Raw genomic sequence first — 15,331 nt, 5'->3', positions numbered from 1 at the left:
AGCTTAGCAGGTCATGTCTTGCCTAGCTGTCAGTAGCATGCACCGCTTCCCATTACAAGGACTTGAAGCTTTTGGTGGTTTATAACGAAAGCTGGCCGTGGCCTTGTTGAACGATGACTGCACCTATATAGACATTTCTTGAAGAGTTAAACGCATTGCCTGGAGGCGGTCTTTTAGAAGTGCGTATATTGCAGACCATTTGCAGAGAAAACGGCGAGCTATTAGGTAGCCTGCACTGACCTTACTCTTACACGCACTCTTGCATCAGCTCGAACAAGCTTCTTATCCCACGATGCAGCATACACAGCTATTGCATATACATCTTTCTCAGAAGATATCATCTAAACATTGAAGCCATCGCCCGAAATGGCAGGTTCAACAAAAGGACTGCTTCTACACCCCAATGCGGAGTAGAGCTGGACCGATGCATTATGCAATATTAGCCAGCGAATCCTTCGGCCCCCCTTAGGGCCTAACCGCTCCTCATACATATTTCATCCCGTTCTCCTCATTCATTCTCTTCCCTCTTTCCCCTTCAACTTCAACGGCTTCCCCCTTCTCATCTTTATATCTAATTGGTTCTGCATACCATGAATATATCAACTCCCCTCTGCGCTCCCACTGCGGATGCAGCGTTCGGCCCTGTTGTCGACGCGGCGTGTCGTGATGGGTTCGATTTCACTCTCGTCTTTGAGCAATCCATCTTTGTCCTTCTTCCCGCGTCGCTGCTTGTCCTCGCAGCGCCTCTGCGACTCATTCAGCTGCGGAAATCGCCAATCAAAGTTGTTGATCACGTATCGCGTGTGATCAAATTGGTAAGTCATCTATCTACCTGTATCCGCCCTTTCGGTGGTCTTTCTTGATCGGTAGCCGAGAGCTTGAGAATTAACAAAACACGCGTCTGCCCCCCTTTGAATCACAGTCTGTTGTAGGTTGTCTCGCAGCTCTTCAGCTCGTCCTGATCGCCCTCTGGGCAACCCATGATGGGCCCGCGCGTCTGAACAGTGTGTCTGTTGCTGCTGCCTGTGTCTCCTTTGCCTCCAGCCTCATGTCCTGTGCCCTCTCGTATTTTGAACATGGCAGATCCCTCGGTCCCTCATCGCTGCTGAATGTCTTCTTACTCGTATCTCTGCTGTTCGACGCTGCTGTTTTACGAACCGTGTGGCTCTCCCTCTCCACAGTAGCTGTCAGTGCGTCCATCCGGGCTGTTCTCACGGCTTCGTTTGGTCTCAAGACGGCGCTGCTCGTGCTTGAGGCAAGAGAAAAGTCGGGTCACGTTGTTGGCCGACAGACTCTCGCCCCGGAAGAGACATCTGGTCTGTATAGCCGGGCCGTGTTTGCATGGGTTGCTCCGCTTCTCCGGACCGGCTTCCAGCGCCTGCTTCGGCCGGCCGACTTGTTTCCGCTCGATGAGAAGATGAGTTCGTCGGGACTGAACGAGAGGTTTTGGTGGCATTGGCGAAAAGGTTGGTGTTTTCTTTCCCCTTCAAACCCCATTAGATAGTCGTAAACAAAAATACAATACAAACCTAAAAACAAATAAATTAAAACCGTAGAAGCTCGCTGAGCTGCATCCTGTCGGAGTCCGTCGTTACTAACATGGAGAAACCGGTTTCTGCCCAGCGTCTCCCTCGACTCAGGCGAACAAGCATCGCCTCATCTTCTGCTGCATCGTCACTCTTCGCTCTGCCATCATCTCGGTTATTGTCCCTCGGCTATTTCTCCTTGCCTTTACCATATGCCAGCCTCTGGTCTTGACCCGCTTTCTCGGCTTTCTCAACGATGAGACGCAATCGGTAAACATTGGCTACGGGCTCATTGGAGCTTATGGACTCGTTTACCTGGGCATCGCAGCCACGCAGGCGCTGTACTGGCATCAAAATGGCCGCTGTGTGACGATGCTCCGAGGAGTCCTTGTCTCGGCTGTATTTTCCAAGGTCACCGAGGTGAGCATCGTTGCGGTTGATGATTCTGCCGCCTTGACTCTCATGTCTTCCGATGTAAGTCGAATCCGCTTGTCGTCTACCACTTACTGTCTTCTGGCGGGATAACTGATATGTTCACGTTTCACTGCTGTAAAAGGTCGATGTTATTGGCCGTGCTATGAGACAGGTTCACGAATTCTGGGCCAATGTCTTTCAGATTGCAATTGCGACCTGGCTTTTGAGCAAGCAGATTGGTTATGCAGCAGCAGGGCCCATAATCGTCTCTGTTCTTTCGCTGGGAGCGACCATGTTTGTCTCACCACTTGCGCAAAAGTATCAAGTTGGTTGGCTTGAAAAGACCCAAAAGCGAGTTGGTAAGTCCCAGAGACGCTGATTAACACCTTGAATTCATCCAATTCCTATGTGACATTTCGTACAAAAAAGCTCACGTATACAGGAATAACTTCTGCCATGATTGGTCACATCAAGAGTATCAAAATGTCTGGTCTCTCCAAACACCTTTCTGACACCATTGCTACTCTTCGCATCCAAGAAATCACCGCATCCAAGCCCTTCCGAGTTGTAGGAGCAGTGACGTCTTCGGTGGCTCAAGTGCCGCTACTTCTCTCTCCGGTTCTAGCTTTCGCCATGTTCCAAGGCATTACGGCTGCGACGGGAGAAGTGCTCGATGTTACGCGAATGTTTGCAGCGCTTTCGCTGATTACATTACTTGCGCAACCTCTGTTTTGGATATTTGAAGTTGTGCTTGATATGAGTGCTGCGTTTGGTGCCTTTGACAGAATACAAAAGTTTCTGGTCAGCTCAACTCGGGACGAGTATCGAACTGTGGGAGCGGCTAATGGTATTGATTCAACCACTGTCCACACTGGGGAAGAAGCTGGTTTGATTGAGCTCCAGAATCTTAGGCCTCGCACTTCTCACGTGTCTTCGTCAAGCCTCACAGCCACTGCAGTTGAGGTTGAGGATGCTACGTTTGCTTGGACGTCAGATCGACAGGTGTTAAATAACGTCAGCTTCTCTCTCAGCCTTGGCCAAGTTGCACTTCTAATTGGCCCCGTGGCATCTGGTAAGACGACGTTGCTCAAAGGACTCCTGGGTGACGTACTTTATTGCAAAGGGAAAGTCTCCCTAGCGAGCAGCTGTCTTTCCTGGTGCGAACAGACTCCTTGGATCCTGGTGAGTGGTGAACATCTTCAATCGGGAAGGGACAGACGGCTGACTGTTCCTAGAATCAATCCATTAGGGACAACATAACAGGTTACTCTCATTTCGACCAGGACCTGTATGACCAGACTATCACGGCGTGTGAACTTGAAGAAGATTTTAGGCAACTTCCCCAGGGAGATTTTACCAATGTTGGCAGCAAAGGACTCGCCCTCAGTGGTGGCCAAAAGCAGCGTGTGGTGAGTCCCTCGTTTATTCTTATATACAAGCATTGAAACGACTAAGTCTCAAATTCACCTCCAGGCGCTGGCCAGGGCTGTGTACTCTCGACCCCGTATTGCCTTGTTTGACGACATATTCAGCGGACTGGATAACGCTACCTCGCAGCGCATTTTTAGAAACCTGTTTTCTTCTACAGGATTATTCAGAAGATGGGGAACAACTGTTATATTGGCTACTCAAACTAGTAGGCTCATTATCCTTGTCCCAAACATGTCTTGCTAATACTTGCTAACGCCTTGGCCAAGTCGAATTCCTCGCATTGGCAGACCTCATCATTGCACTAGGTCGAGAGGGTAAGATAGTAGAACAAGGGTCCTTCTCACAACTCTTAGCTTCAGATGGATATGTTCAGAGTTTGACCGCCAAGCGAGCCATCGCTCCCAATCCTGAAGTTCATCAAGATGAGGTCATTTCAGAATCCAGAGCCGAAGCTACTGCACCAAAGGTGGCATACAAGGCCAAACAAGTAGAAATAAAGGACGATAAACGCAGACAGCTTGGAGACTCAACTGTCTACAAGTATTACTTTGGTAGCATTGGGCCGATCTTCATCATCATCCTGTTCTCTCTCGAGATCGTCTGGGCTTTCCTCCAGAGCTTCCCAAGTAAGCCAAGGACTCAAATTAAAGAGGCTTCACCTTGCTTTTTCTCATCTGAGTTGTATCTAATAACTTGTTTAGCTGTTTGGCTTAAATTCTGGACAGACTCGAATAGTCAAGGACATACCCGATCAGGCTTATATCTTGGAGTCTTTTCTGCTTTGCAAGTAATCGGCGTCCTCTGGTTTGCCTTGCTTATATGGTGAGTTAAGCATCTATGGACTATGATTTGAGAGGCCTCTGAAGACTGACGGAAATAGGTTCGTCCTTGTTGTCATTGCGGCAAAATCGGGAGTGTCACTTCATCATAGACTCCTTTCAGCCGTTGTTAGGTATATTCCATACTTTCACAGTGAATCAAGGATCTCACACTTACCATTCCAAGTGCACCACTGTCACTCTTTACAACGACCGATTTAGGCTCGATTACTACAAGGTAATTAAACACCAAAATTGGGCCATTCTCATAAGCATCGATTGCTCACATATGCATTATAGATTCTCTCAAGACATTGGCATTCTAGACAACAACCTCCCACTCGCACTCGTGGTAACAATAGCAAGTTAGTAGAACACCTAATGATGTTCTGTAGCATTCAAACTACTAATCACTGTATATAAATAGGCTTCTTCGGGGTTCTTGCTAGAGCAGGTCTTCTCGCAGCTTCATCATACTATGTAGCCATCAGCTTCCCCTTTCTCGGCGCCCTATATTACTTCCTCCAGCGTGGCTACCTTCGCACGTCGCGACAGCTTCGTCTCCTTGACCTTGAAGAGAAGGCTCCAGTTTACACGCAGTTTATGGAAACGCTCTCTGGAATATCCACGATCCGAGCGTTTGGATGGCAAAATCAGGCCATCTTGAAGAATCACCAACTCGTGGACCAATCTCAAAAGCCTTTCTATCTCCTCATAATGGTCCAGCGATGGCTCGTCCTTGTCCTCGATCTAACCACCACGGCGCTTGCTCTCCTCATTGTCGGGTTTTCCGTCAAGCTTCGTGGATCTGTTTCTGTTGGGCTCACTGGCGTGTCGCTGGTCCAACTTATCACCATGAGCGAAACGCTGAATATGCTCATCCAGTTCTGGACCTCAATTGAGACTTCCATCGGGGCTGTTGCTCGCATCAAGCAATTTGCTGAAGAGACCCCAAACGAGAGTCTTCCGGGAGAAGATCAAGAGGTGCCTGCTAATTGGCCAGACAAAGGACACGTTGTTATACAAGCTCTTGAGGCATCGTATGACGAGAATGATGTTATCAAGGCTCTTGATGGCGTTACGCTAGACTTGAAGCCCGGGGACAAGACTGCCATTGTTGGGCGTACAGGAAGGTGTGTTTCACCCTTTACTCTTTGGAACTCCTCCATGAGGTGCTCTGCTTTTATAGCTGAATCTAACGTGTCTATCTTCATAGCGGCAAATCCTCACTCTTGTTAGCCATCCTCCGCCTGCTCGACCCATCTTCTGGCACTCTCAGCATCGATTCCGTCCTCCTCAGCACCATCCCTCGCGAAACTATCCGTTCTCGCATCATTACCGTGTCTCAGGACCAGTTCGTTCTCCCCGGAACCATACGTCACAACATTGACCCGTCAGCCTCCTACAACGACAACGCCATTGTCGACGCCCTGCGTGCGGTCGATCTATGGACCGTGATCGAGTCTCGCGGTGGCCTCGATGCGACTTTTGAAGAGGACATGCTGAGCCATGGACAGAAGCAACTCTTCTTCCTCGCGAGAGCTGTGCTGAAGAAAGATTGCGGTAAAGTTGTTCTCTTGGACGAAGCTAGTAGCAGGTAATACATACACAACCCAAACGATCGTATCAAAACTGAGGCTAACCAAGAAAACAAAAAATAAAGTCTAGACAAGGAAACGGAGCAGATGGTTCGTACGACCATCAACACGCACTTCAAAAGCCATACTGTCATCTCCATCGCCCATCATTTGGAAACTATTCTAGATTTCGACCGCGTCGTGGTCATGGATAAAGGCCGTGTTGTGGAGGTCGGGCCGCCTCGAGAGCTACTACAGTCTGCTGGTCATGGTAAGTTCAAGGCTCTGTGGGAGGCAAATAACCGTGGGGCACTCAATTGAATGGATGTGACGGGATCTTTCAAGAAAAGAATACCGCCACAGCGATATTCTCGAAAAGCCAATGTCCATCCGTTCGGCACTTGAGATTCACGGCGTTGATCAACTGTATAATGCAGTCTTACTAGCTCAACCTGGTAGAGATGGAAATATTAATCATATTGTGAAGAATATGCCAGATCTATATCTAATGCATGCCATGTTCCAACTTTTATGTTCAAGGATCTATCCTATTCCTCTCCACCGTAATGATCCTGCCCTTTCCCCCACGTGCAGCTCTGATATATCTCTCTACCATAGTCGCAACGTCTATAGCCTCACGGTAAGCAATCACCTCTGACGGAAGAGCATCTTCTCCAGGAGTCCATCCTGTGTATATTCGAAGCAGCGTCACTTTCCCCCACGATCCGACCCAGTCCACGAAATCATGTTCTGAATGCAACATCAGAGCTTTGAACCATGGTGCGCATCCTGTGAGATCGAGAAATTCGAGTGCATAGAGGTTTCTGCTGAGCATCCTCAGCACCAGCAGAGCCTCGCTCCAGTCATGATCTATAGAGTGAGAATAGTAATTCGTCCCTCCGTATGCTATATTCTGGCCCTGCGGTGTAGTAACTGTGGAGAGGCGAGCTCGCGGGGTAAGAGATGGGTCGGGCCAGTAGGCAAGACTCAAATGAGTGATGGTAGTAAGCTTTGATGATAGAGCCAGTAGCTGCCTCCATGATGCTTCTGAGGCCAACTGAGGGTCGAGAGCGAGGGACAGATGCGTGAGGTTGGGTAATAGTACTCGCGGAGGACTGGGAATGATCTCGCTCTCGTCCCAAGACTCCTGCGGCTCACTGGAATCTTCCTGCTTCTTTGACGGATACAGAAGCTCGGAGACTTCCTTGAGCGTTAGGGAACGGCCCAAGGAGCCCGATAAATCCAAGTAGTTTACCTCAGCATTGACAGAGGTATGGTATTCAGAGATGTCATCGCCTTCTGCCTCCTCCAGAGATTCTGGAGAGGGGAGAAGTATTAGTTTGAGGTCTTGAACCGATAGACCATCTGGGCTTGCAATGCCGACCCATCGAATGAGGGCAGCTTTCAGATGTGCAGGGATGTAGTACAAATAGTACTGATTAAACACGCGGTGAAGGTCCCAGTCAGCAGCAATTTTCCTGAGGATGATGTCGATGAGACTTCGCGGAGCTGGCAGATACGTGCCCGGCAAAGTCGAATCAGCGAGGCCACACCGGTTCACGGTCGATGAGCCGGACGCCTGGCCTTGGAGATGCGTAGCACCGCCGCTGGTAGCAACCCAGCTTCGTGGGGGAGGAGGGCCAGCTGGGAGGCGGCGGCCATTGTTGTCAAGCCTCTGCCTGTGCTGCCGTCTAGGTGCGGGGGTTGGAGTGTCTGGGATCTGCAGTATCTCCCTGAGGGCTGGCGGCACAGATGGTGTGACTGTGGGCAATTGCCGCGGAACTGATGAGTCTAGAGAGGCGTGCCGCAAGCTGGCCAGCAGCTCGTTGACGCTCCTGGGAGTCTTGCCTGTTCGGAACGATCGATGGTCAGTTCAGCTTCCCGCCAACAACACCCGCGAGCGAGGCGGCAAGGAATAAGGCGACCAAACCACCTGGGGGAGGCCACATGAGATGAGACTCACCAGCTGCGTTGGACGAAGACCCGGGCGCCGGAGAGGCCGTCGGGGCTGGCTTGAATGGCTTGAGATGCTGCCTTTTCTTAGGCATGCCAGTGCAGGGAAGCAAAATAAACGTGCCTGTGTTACCGGAAGCTTGCAGGAACCAAGTCGCGAGTTGCGAACCGCTCATATACTTGGTACCAACGGTTTGATGACTCGACTCCAGGCATCCCAGGATTCAGATGACTCCCAAAGGCATGTTTGCAGCTTGAACAGCCCCGCTGGCCGAAGCCTGAGGAGCCACAAGCCGGACACTAGGCCCGCTTTGATCCAGAGTCCAGTCATTGGCTTGAATCCTTTGATTCCGCCACCTCCATACTAACAGTAACATCTCATCTCTTCGTCTTATGCTGACGGCCCTTTGAAGGGTGGGAAAAAGCACCGCCCAGCGTCGCAATCATTCTCGTCTCCTGTGCGGGCTTAGCCGGCCGTTTGCTGTATTCCATAAGCAAGCTTCGGCTGCCTGCATGCGCCACTACAGGTCTAGAAGTCCAACAGAAATCCGTCGTGAGTGGTTGTGTCATCTTGGGGCCGTGCCATAATACCCCTGCAACTTGCTGTGGTGGTGTACAGCCTACAGGTAAGTGACCTTACTGACTCGACGGTTACTTTCCACGACACAACCATGTGTTGATTTTTCTGTCGACTGAAGCCGGGATAGCCCTTACAAATGTGTGTAGATTTTCGAGGATAAGTGGCCTTGTTCATCCAAGAATTCATTTGGAACTGCTATTGACGGATTATAGCCAGAGTTGCTCTCCGTCTCAGCTTCCTGCGCCCTACCCAATTCTTTTCCGAGTTTGGGCCCAAAAACTGAGCATGTTTCCTCCGTATTGAGCAGAAAACCAGTATCTGGCTATGTGGTAATCACAAGTTGATTTGATGACAAGGGAGGCGGGTTTGCGTTCTAGATACCGGCGAGTCTTGGCTTCTCTCATAGCTCCGCGGCCCGCCAGCATGTTATCATTCTCTTCCACCCGATGCAGATTATAGGCCGCTTTTCTCAGCACTGCTCCCGATTTGTGTTTATTCCCTGTAGAATTAATCTACCAGATTATGCCAATTGTGAATTTCCATGTTCCACTAGGACTTGTAAAATCCATGCATGCAGCTGGCGCTATATACGCACTCCATCGGCCCTTTAACTTCGGAAAGCCGTCAAAAGGAAATCTGAGACTGTCCGATCCTGCAACGGGTTCAGCTTCATCGGATAATGGATCCTCCCAAAACAATTAAGCCCCCAAGCCGTCTAACGGACTGTTGCCGCACCTACGCGTGATTCCGTAGATTGGGCTGTTTGAGTGAGTGCTACAGAGTTGCTTGGGCCCTAGAGATAGCATATGCCTCCCGCTGAAGTGGCGTGAGATAGTTGGACGCCTTATTTGAATCCACTTCTGTCCGAATGAGTATCTATATACAAGTTTCTGGCCATGTCATATTGATAACTCGTCGATACGTCCATCTGGAGAGGTTTCATGACGATATTTTTGATAATACTCAAGTTAGTAGGCCCCTCTTCTTCCGCCCCTTTAGCCACCGCTCTCTTGCCTCATTGCTCGTCATCATCCTTATGAATTTCCTTGCTGGACATCGAAAAAGTACAGTATAGCCATTAATCAAGGGTCAAGAACGTAATTGAGCTTGCCCGTGTGTTACCACTCTACTCCTAATGCCCAGCACTATAGGGTGGAGTAGGGGGCAAACCTAGGGAGGAGAGGCATATGCTGATGGGCCTCTGCTGCGGTAGATAGCAGCTATCCCCATTACTACCGGATAGAATAGTGGTCATCGTAATACTTGCCTCATCGGCTACGTGGAACCATGGGGCTACGTAGCCCGATGCGGAAAGGCGAAGCGAGAAAGCATGAATATCAGGAGATAGTTAAAGGGCCTGAGTGACGTGAAGGGCCCTAGAATTGTCCTAGCCGTCAAATGACGTTTCAGCATATGAAAATGACCAAAAGAAATCCCATGTGGCAGTATGTACGGAGAGGCGGATCGGCATAGCCGATAGCAATGAAGCTTTGAGACCTAGATAGTAATTGCTAGGAGGCTCTCGAGGGGCCTCTAATTTTAAGGCATCCGTACGGGGTTGCCACCAACAACATACCCAATGCCTCCTAGCAAGTTCCATGCAGCTGAGCTATTAGTTAACAAAATTGCCTTGGCTGAACTTCTGCCTGGGTGTATATGTAAGAAAGGGGCAATTTTGCGGTTATATGACAGCGATGTACGACATACCACGAGAGTATAGCGGCCTGGAATTGCGCCAAGGATTGGAAAGAGAGAGAGAAAGGAAAAAGGCAAGCGAGGACTCTGCAGCTCGGGATTCTGATCCCCTTCAGCCAATCATAAAAGAACGACTGCTCTGAGGTGAGAGGAGAAGATAAAAACAGTTATCGGGACATACTTACGATACCATGGTAGCTGATACGGGAGCTAGGTGTTTGTAATACAGCAGTATCATGAATAAAAGGTTGAAATTTCATAAAATATCTGAAGACAGGGACAGCTTAATGCTATTATCCTTGGAAGAATAAAATAGTAACTATAGATACTGATATGCACTGCTGGAGAATTCAAAGGATAACTTTGGGGACCCGTAGCTGCATTTGAAAATCTCCCTTGTTAACAAAGTAATGTGATCTCTCATTGTATAGACAAGCTGGAACACATCTTCGCTCATAATGGCTGGCAAACGATGAACGCTCATCTGTAGCTGGATGGGAGACGGAACTTTCAAAGCAAAACCTTGTCTGCAGCAGATACTCGTACTTTGCCATACGTACGAGTACCAGCAAGCCCAAACAACCGGATCCACTGTCACCATAGCCTTGCTAGGCAAATATAGCATCTGATTTTCCAAAACCAGTGAACATTAAGATCTCTAATTCAAATTTGAAGAAATCATGTCACTTGCCGTAAAATAAGTAACTCGAAGTAGCTAAGTAAGGTCATTGGGGGGAGGGGGTGTAAAAAAGGAGAGAAAGTCAGTTATAGTAGCCTATGCCCGCAAAACACGTTGCCGGCCTTGGCCACATCGTTTTAGGGGGCTGCTTCACATCATGTGCGTAGCCGGAATGGAGGGATAGCGGCGAAGACAGCACCCCCGATCTATATTGGCGCTGACGTAGCAACCGACACGATTATTGAGCGCTGAGGCATTGCGTCAGTCTGGAGAGCGAGGCAGACAGACGTTGGTTTTGGGATATGGCCGAACATACGGCCTAAAAGCAGCAGCCCTCCATCACATGCCCCCTTTACTGACTGCGGGTTGTCGGAGATGCCTCCCTTCGCTAGCCTTGACTCGATTCGCCTCGCGTTGAGGATACCAAATGCAGCTCGACATTGGCCTGCACTCGAAGCCGAGAAACGGAGCAAAAAGGAGACAGTAGCAGAGGGTAGAGACAGAAAGAGGCCGAGGCCAGATCAACGTAAGAGACTGCGTGTGCATGCGTCAGCTTGTCTCTGATACACACCATTGTGCGTAGTCCGGAGCGCATCCGGGTGACTGGAGAGAAGGAAACTAGTTGGTGGCACAAATGTTAGAACCAAGGTAATACGACAAGGTGTCTCACTTGCAGTCAGCAGAGCAGAGCAGCATTGGCCATGAATCTGATCGGTGTCGCAGGCTGGGCGAGGAACGTTGATAGCGTCGGCCGACGAGTTTGTGTGTACGACCACGGGAGTATGAAGTATGGGTGATGGCATTGCTAGCTCCCCTCCTCTGATGAAGTCGCGTTGGGTGACTGGGGATAGGGGCGTGAAGCTATCTCCAAGTTCCCATTACCTGCTCCCCATTCAGGGGGGTGGATTGAGCAGCAGCAGTAGTAGTTGCCCATGGATGTAAGTATCGCGTGGTTGTATGAAGCCCGAGATGAGAGTTCAATCGCTTCCATCTACGGGCGGATGAGCCATGGATGTTTGGGGTTTCTTGGTTGGTTCTGGTGTAGCACAGTTGCAGATGGTGATGAATTTGGAGATTTGGATAGGAACACACATCTTGGTACCCGTATCCTTGTATCTGTATTGGTGGAAAGGCCTGTGCTGAGGTGAAAACCTGGTGCGTGCTTCTTCTGCACCTACTAGGTAATGGACAATACCACCCTATACATATAGAGAGAAAAGAGTACGGATGTGGTACCTCAAGCTCCATCACAGATCAATGGCGTTACGGTGTAGCTGGCTGCACGCATTGATTATCATCTGGTACCACCAGGTGCCGGCCAATCTCGGTGAACGCCTGGCCATCATCCACAAGGACCACAACCTTGGCGATTTGCCATGATCAACGAACCGCCCCTCTTCTCCAGATACAAAACCCCCGTAATCCAACCCTGTAGGCCCCATAGGTGCTGCAAACAAGCTTGCAGGGCGCTAGATGCCCCCTAGCTCAAGAGGATCCGGCCCCGTTGCCAGGAGCATTACAGGGTGACCTACAGGCGGCAAGGGCCCATAGCTTGCGGCTCCATGGAGACGGAAATTTACTCAGAAGAGCAACTGAGCAAACGCGCAGCGGCCAATGAGTGGCCAGGACGCAACGACGCATGGCCGATACTTTGACCCTCCACTCCAACCGGTCAGGACAGAACTCCATCTCAAAAGCTTTCATCCCGTCTGCAAAACAGGTCGACCGCTTCCCGGGTACTTGGGGCGCGCTATGCACCTCTGGCCTCTGCCTCTGAGTCCTTGCTTAGCCCTCTAGGCGCTCTCGCATCGCCCCCCTGCTCACCGGTTGCAAGTACGATACGGCACTCTGGACGTGATGGAGACAAACGTGAGGCAATGAGCGAATCAGCGTGTCGAGGAGCTTCTAGCATGCAAGCATTCGTTGCGGCAGCATCAGCCAGCCGCCGCTAAGTCCGAGCGTGAGACAAACGTCCTCAACAGCTGAAGTCTGGCGACCCTCTCAAACCCCATTGCCGCCTGCTAGCTGGCTTTCCTGGTCCTGGCCTGACCCTGACTGGGCCTCTTCGGATGGCCGCCGAGGATAGAGACGAGAACTGCAAAGACATGGGGACCTGGAATTGGACTTGGCCAACGCCGACTCTCCCGTGTTGGCCTCTAGCCTGCGATGCGGCGATAGCACCAGCACCAGCGGCAGCATCAAGGCAGACACAGATGCAAGGAGCAGAGGCAGCCATCGCCTCACCCGACTGGCGACAATGCTGAAGCTCAGTGGCCCCCAATCTTCGTGTCACGCCGTGCCATTGCTGCTGCTTTTGATTTTAGATGGCCAAAGGGGTAACACGAAAAATGCAAAACATTCTCTGGCCCTACGTATTGCGTTGTTCTTGAAACTCATGGCACACAAGCTGTCCACTTCATATTCCATGCTCAGGGCTGGCTCCTCCTGTTCGTATCGGGATTGAGAAATGCGGAATCACAGTTGCGATTTGTCACCTCGTACAGAGATCTATCTGATCTCTTTCTTTGTTACCTGCCTCGGTTTGGCTGCCCTGTCATAACACTGGGAGTTGGAAACCCTGCTGAGCACTACCATGAAGGCATTTGATTCCATCTAATCTTCACTTTCCTGGCAACCCTATTTTGATCAATTACCTCGTCAAACAGCTTTTTCCTGTAAACCGGCGTGGATTCCCAGCAACGGGCCGATCCGACCTGACTCTAAACGCCTCCTCCTCCTTGGCAATTTCGACGCTTCGTTAATTGTTTGCTTCCTACAGGCCGACATTGTGGCATCGTGGGGCCTTCTGCTCTCAACCAAGCGCACCGCCTGTGCTTTAACGCCCCTCCAGGGAGTTTATGATGTGTACAGGACGCGGTGGCTTTGTTCCAAGAGTCGTTACTGCCCTGGTCTACTGGAAAGTTACACAGGCAAATAGTGCCTGCGTGGCTCCCTAAACATTCCCATTGGAGAGCCTCCTGGACTGCGGCCCAGGGCCTTGCTTGCCTCTCAATCTACTCCTCCGTTCTCGGATCGGCTGATCAGAGACGGCAAAATCCACCTTGCTCGGGTAGATGGTCTCGCCATTGGCTCCTATTATCAACCCGTTGCCCTCGAGCGTACTAAAAACAGATGCTTCAAGGGCAAGCTGGGTCCTCTTGTCGAGTTTGTAGCTGGGTCACGATTTACAGGCTAAGAACTGTGGCCTATTAACATCACCATCACGGCTCTTCTTCTTCATTTTTTTTATTTTACCTCCAAAGTGTGTCAGATTGTGTGCCGCCTACCGGGAGCTAACAACTCGCCCATGAAGCTGAAAGAGAGATAAAAGCTTGAGCACTCGAAACTCGCGTGCCGACAACATTATCTTGACAACCATGGCTATCCAGGCTGTGATACCTCTTAGTGAAAAACAAAGCACATCTACTCAAGCCGAGACGCAAGTCCAGGCTCAAAGCCACGTTGCTTTGAGACGGCAGACCCTTTGTTCATCTGCCGCTTTGTAGGCTGGTGGACCACTCGACTACGTGGCACAATACGAATAAAGGGACAATGGCTTAATTATAAAGTCCTAACCACTTAAGAACTCGCAGTACGCCACAACTGTGGCATCATTACTGAGAGAAGATGCGCTCACCTAGAGCCGTATCGTGGGGGCATTGTTGCATCTTGAGCTTGGCTTCTACTCTGGATTTTACTGGCCACACGTTGATCTGGTTCTCCTCTTTCAACGCATTTTCCATCGTATGCACTTACCCGTCCCTTTTCTTGGCAACGACCCCCCGGTCAAGGATCTCCTGCTCATCAAGAGGCCCGCGCGACAGCACATTGGAGGCGGAGACATGGCGTCTGGATGCTTGCATGCTTAGTTCCTCGGAAAGGGGGAGGGGTGTGCGCGAACAACTCAGCAGGCGGTTATACCAGGTGAATTGAGGCAAGAAAACAAACTTGACGACCCTTGACGCAATGGCGGCCCAGCTGGAGGGTATCTTTAGTCCTGCTAATCAAGACCGACCATCTATTCTCGGGCCATGGAAGCGAGCTGCTTGGATTTCCGGGATTGTGTAGCACGCAGCCCATTGCTCAATGACCTGACCGCAAATGAGGTTGATGGCCAAGTTATGCTCACTGTAGTAGGAGCGGGTCGCGTCCCCGGTTCCGCGGCGAAATTCGGAGTCTCTGTTTGGCTGGGGTCGCGAGGTGCTTGCAACTGCTTAAACATTACCCTCTGACTCCTGCGGCTTCTTGCTTCCTCCTGTAACTGGGAAACCCTTTAGCTTCACTCTGCTGGTGAGCTCCTTCAACGGCATACCTCCTATGAGAGCCAGTTATATGCATATCAAGATCCACACAGCCTGTACATCCACGATTTGCCTCGACCGAGCCAGGTTAATACTTTGATATATACCTTTAGCACTGAGGGGAGAGGGGGAAAAAAGTACGTGCTCGAGCTCCCTGCACACCATTCCGGGTTGAGTCCTTTCGACCCTGTCTGCCTCGGTCTCGGCAGCCACACGATAGACATCTGCTCTGAGCTCCACAGCCTAACCAACTCGGACTCTCTCTTCGAGCCTTTCCGAGCTTTGTTTATTAAAAGCCTCGATGACGCTCATCTCTTTCCCTCCTTCTTCTCCTTCATCTTGTGGCCTTCCACTACT

At 50.4% G+C, this 15,331-nt stretch overlaps 2 protein-coding genes across 2 annotated transcripts; one reads left to right on the top strand and one right to left on the bottom strand.

Moving 5' to 3' along the window:
- Positions 1 to 501: 501 nt before the first annotated feature.
- Positions 502 to 6,087, top strand: M431DRAFT_515266 (hypothetical protein; the record flags this gene model as incomplete). The annotated part of the gene is made up of 14 exons (XM_024920270.1): positions 502 to 815; positions 923 to 1,466; positions 1,624 to 2,000; positions 2,083 to 2,299; positions 2,383 to 3,122; positions 3,224 to 3,349; positions 3,414 to 3,576; positions 3,638 to 3,997; positions 4,097 to 4,193; positions 4,252 to 4,323; positions 4,490 to 4,554; positions 4,617 to 5,322; positions 5,406 to 5,786; positions 5,853 to 6,087. Exons 1-14 carry the CDS (start codon positions 591 to 593, stop codon positions 6,085 to 6,087), a joined length of 4,308 nt encoding a protein of 1,435 aa, XP_024780503.1. The 5' UTR covers positions 502 to 590.
- Positions 6,088 to 6,301: 214 nt separating this feature from the next.
- Positions 6,302 to 7,814, bottom strand: M431DRAFT_807 (hypothetical protein; the record flags this gene model as incomplete). Its single annotated transcript, XM_024922972.1, has 2 exons — positions 6,302 to 7,614; positions 7,730 to 7,814. 2 exons carry the CDS (start codon positions 7,812 to 7,814, stop codon positions 6,302 to 6,304), a joined length of 1,398 nt encoding a protein of 465 aa, XP_024780502.1.
- Between the last annotated feature and the right edge of the window lie 7,517 nt (positions 7,815 to 15,331).

The sequence above is a fragment of the Trichoderma harzianum genome (assembly GCF_003025095.1).
Source record: "Trichoderma harzianum CBS 226.95 unplaced genomic scaffold M431scaffold_1, whole genome shotgun sequence".
In the NCBI taxonomy this organism is placed as follows: Eukaryota; Fungi; Ascomycota; class Sordariomycetes; order Hypocreales; family Hypocreaceae; genus Trichoderma; species Trichoderma harzianum.
This window is presented reverse-complemented; position numbering and strand designations above follow the sequence as displayed.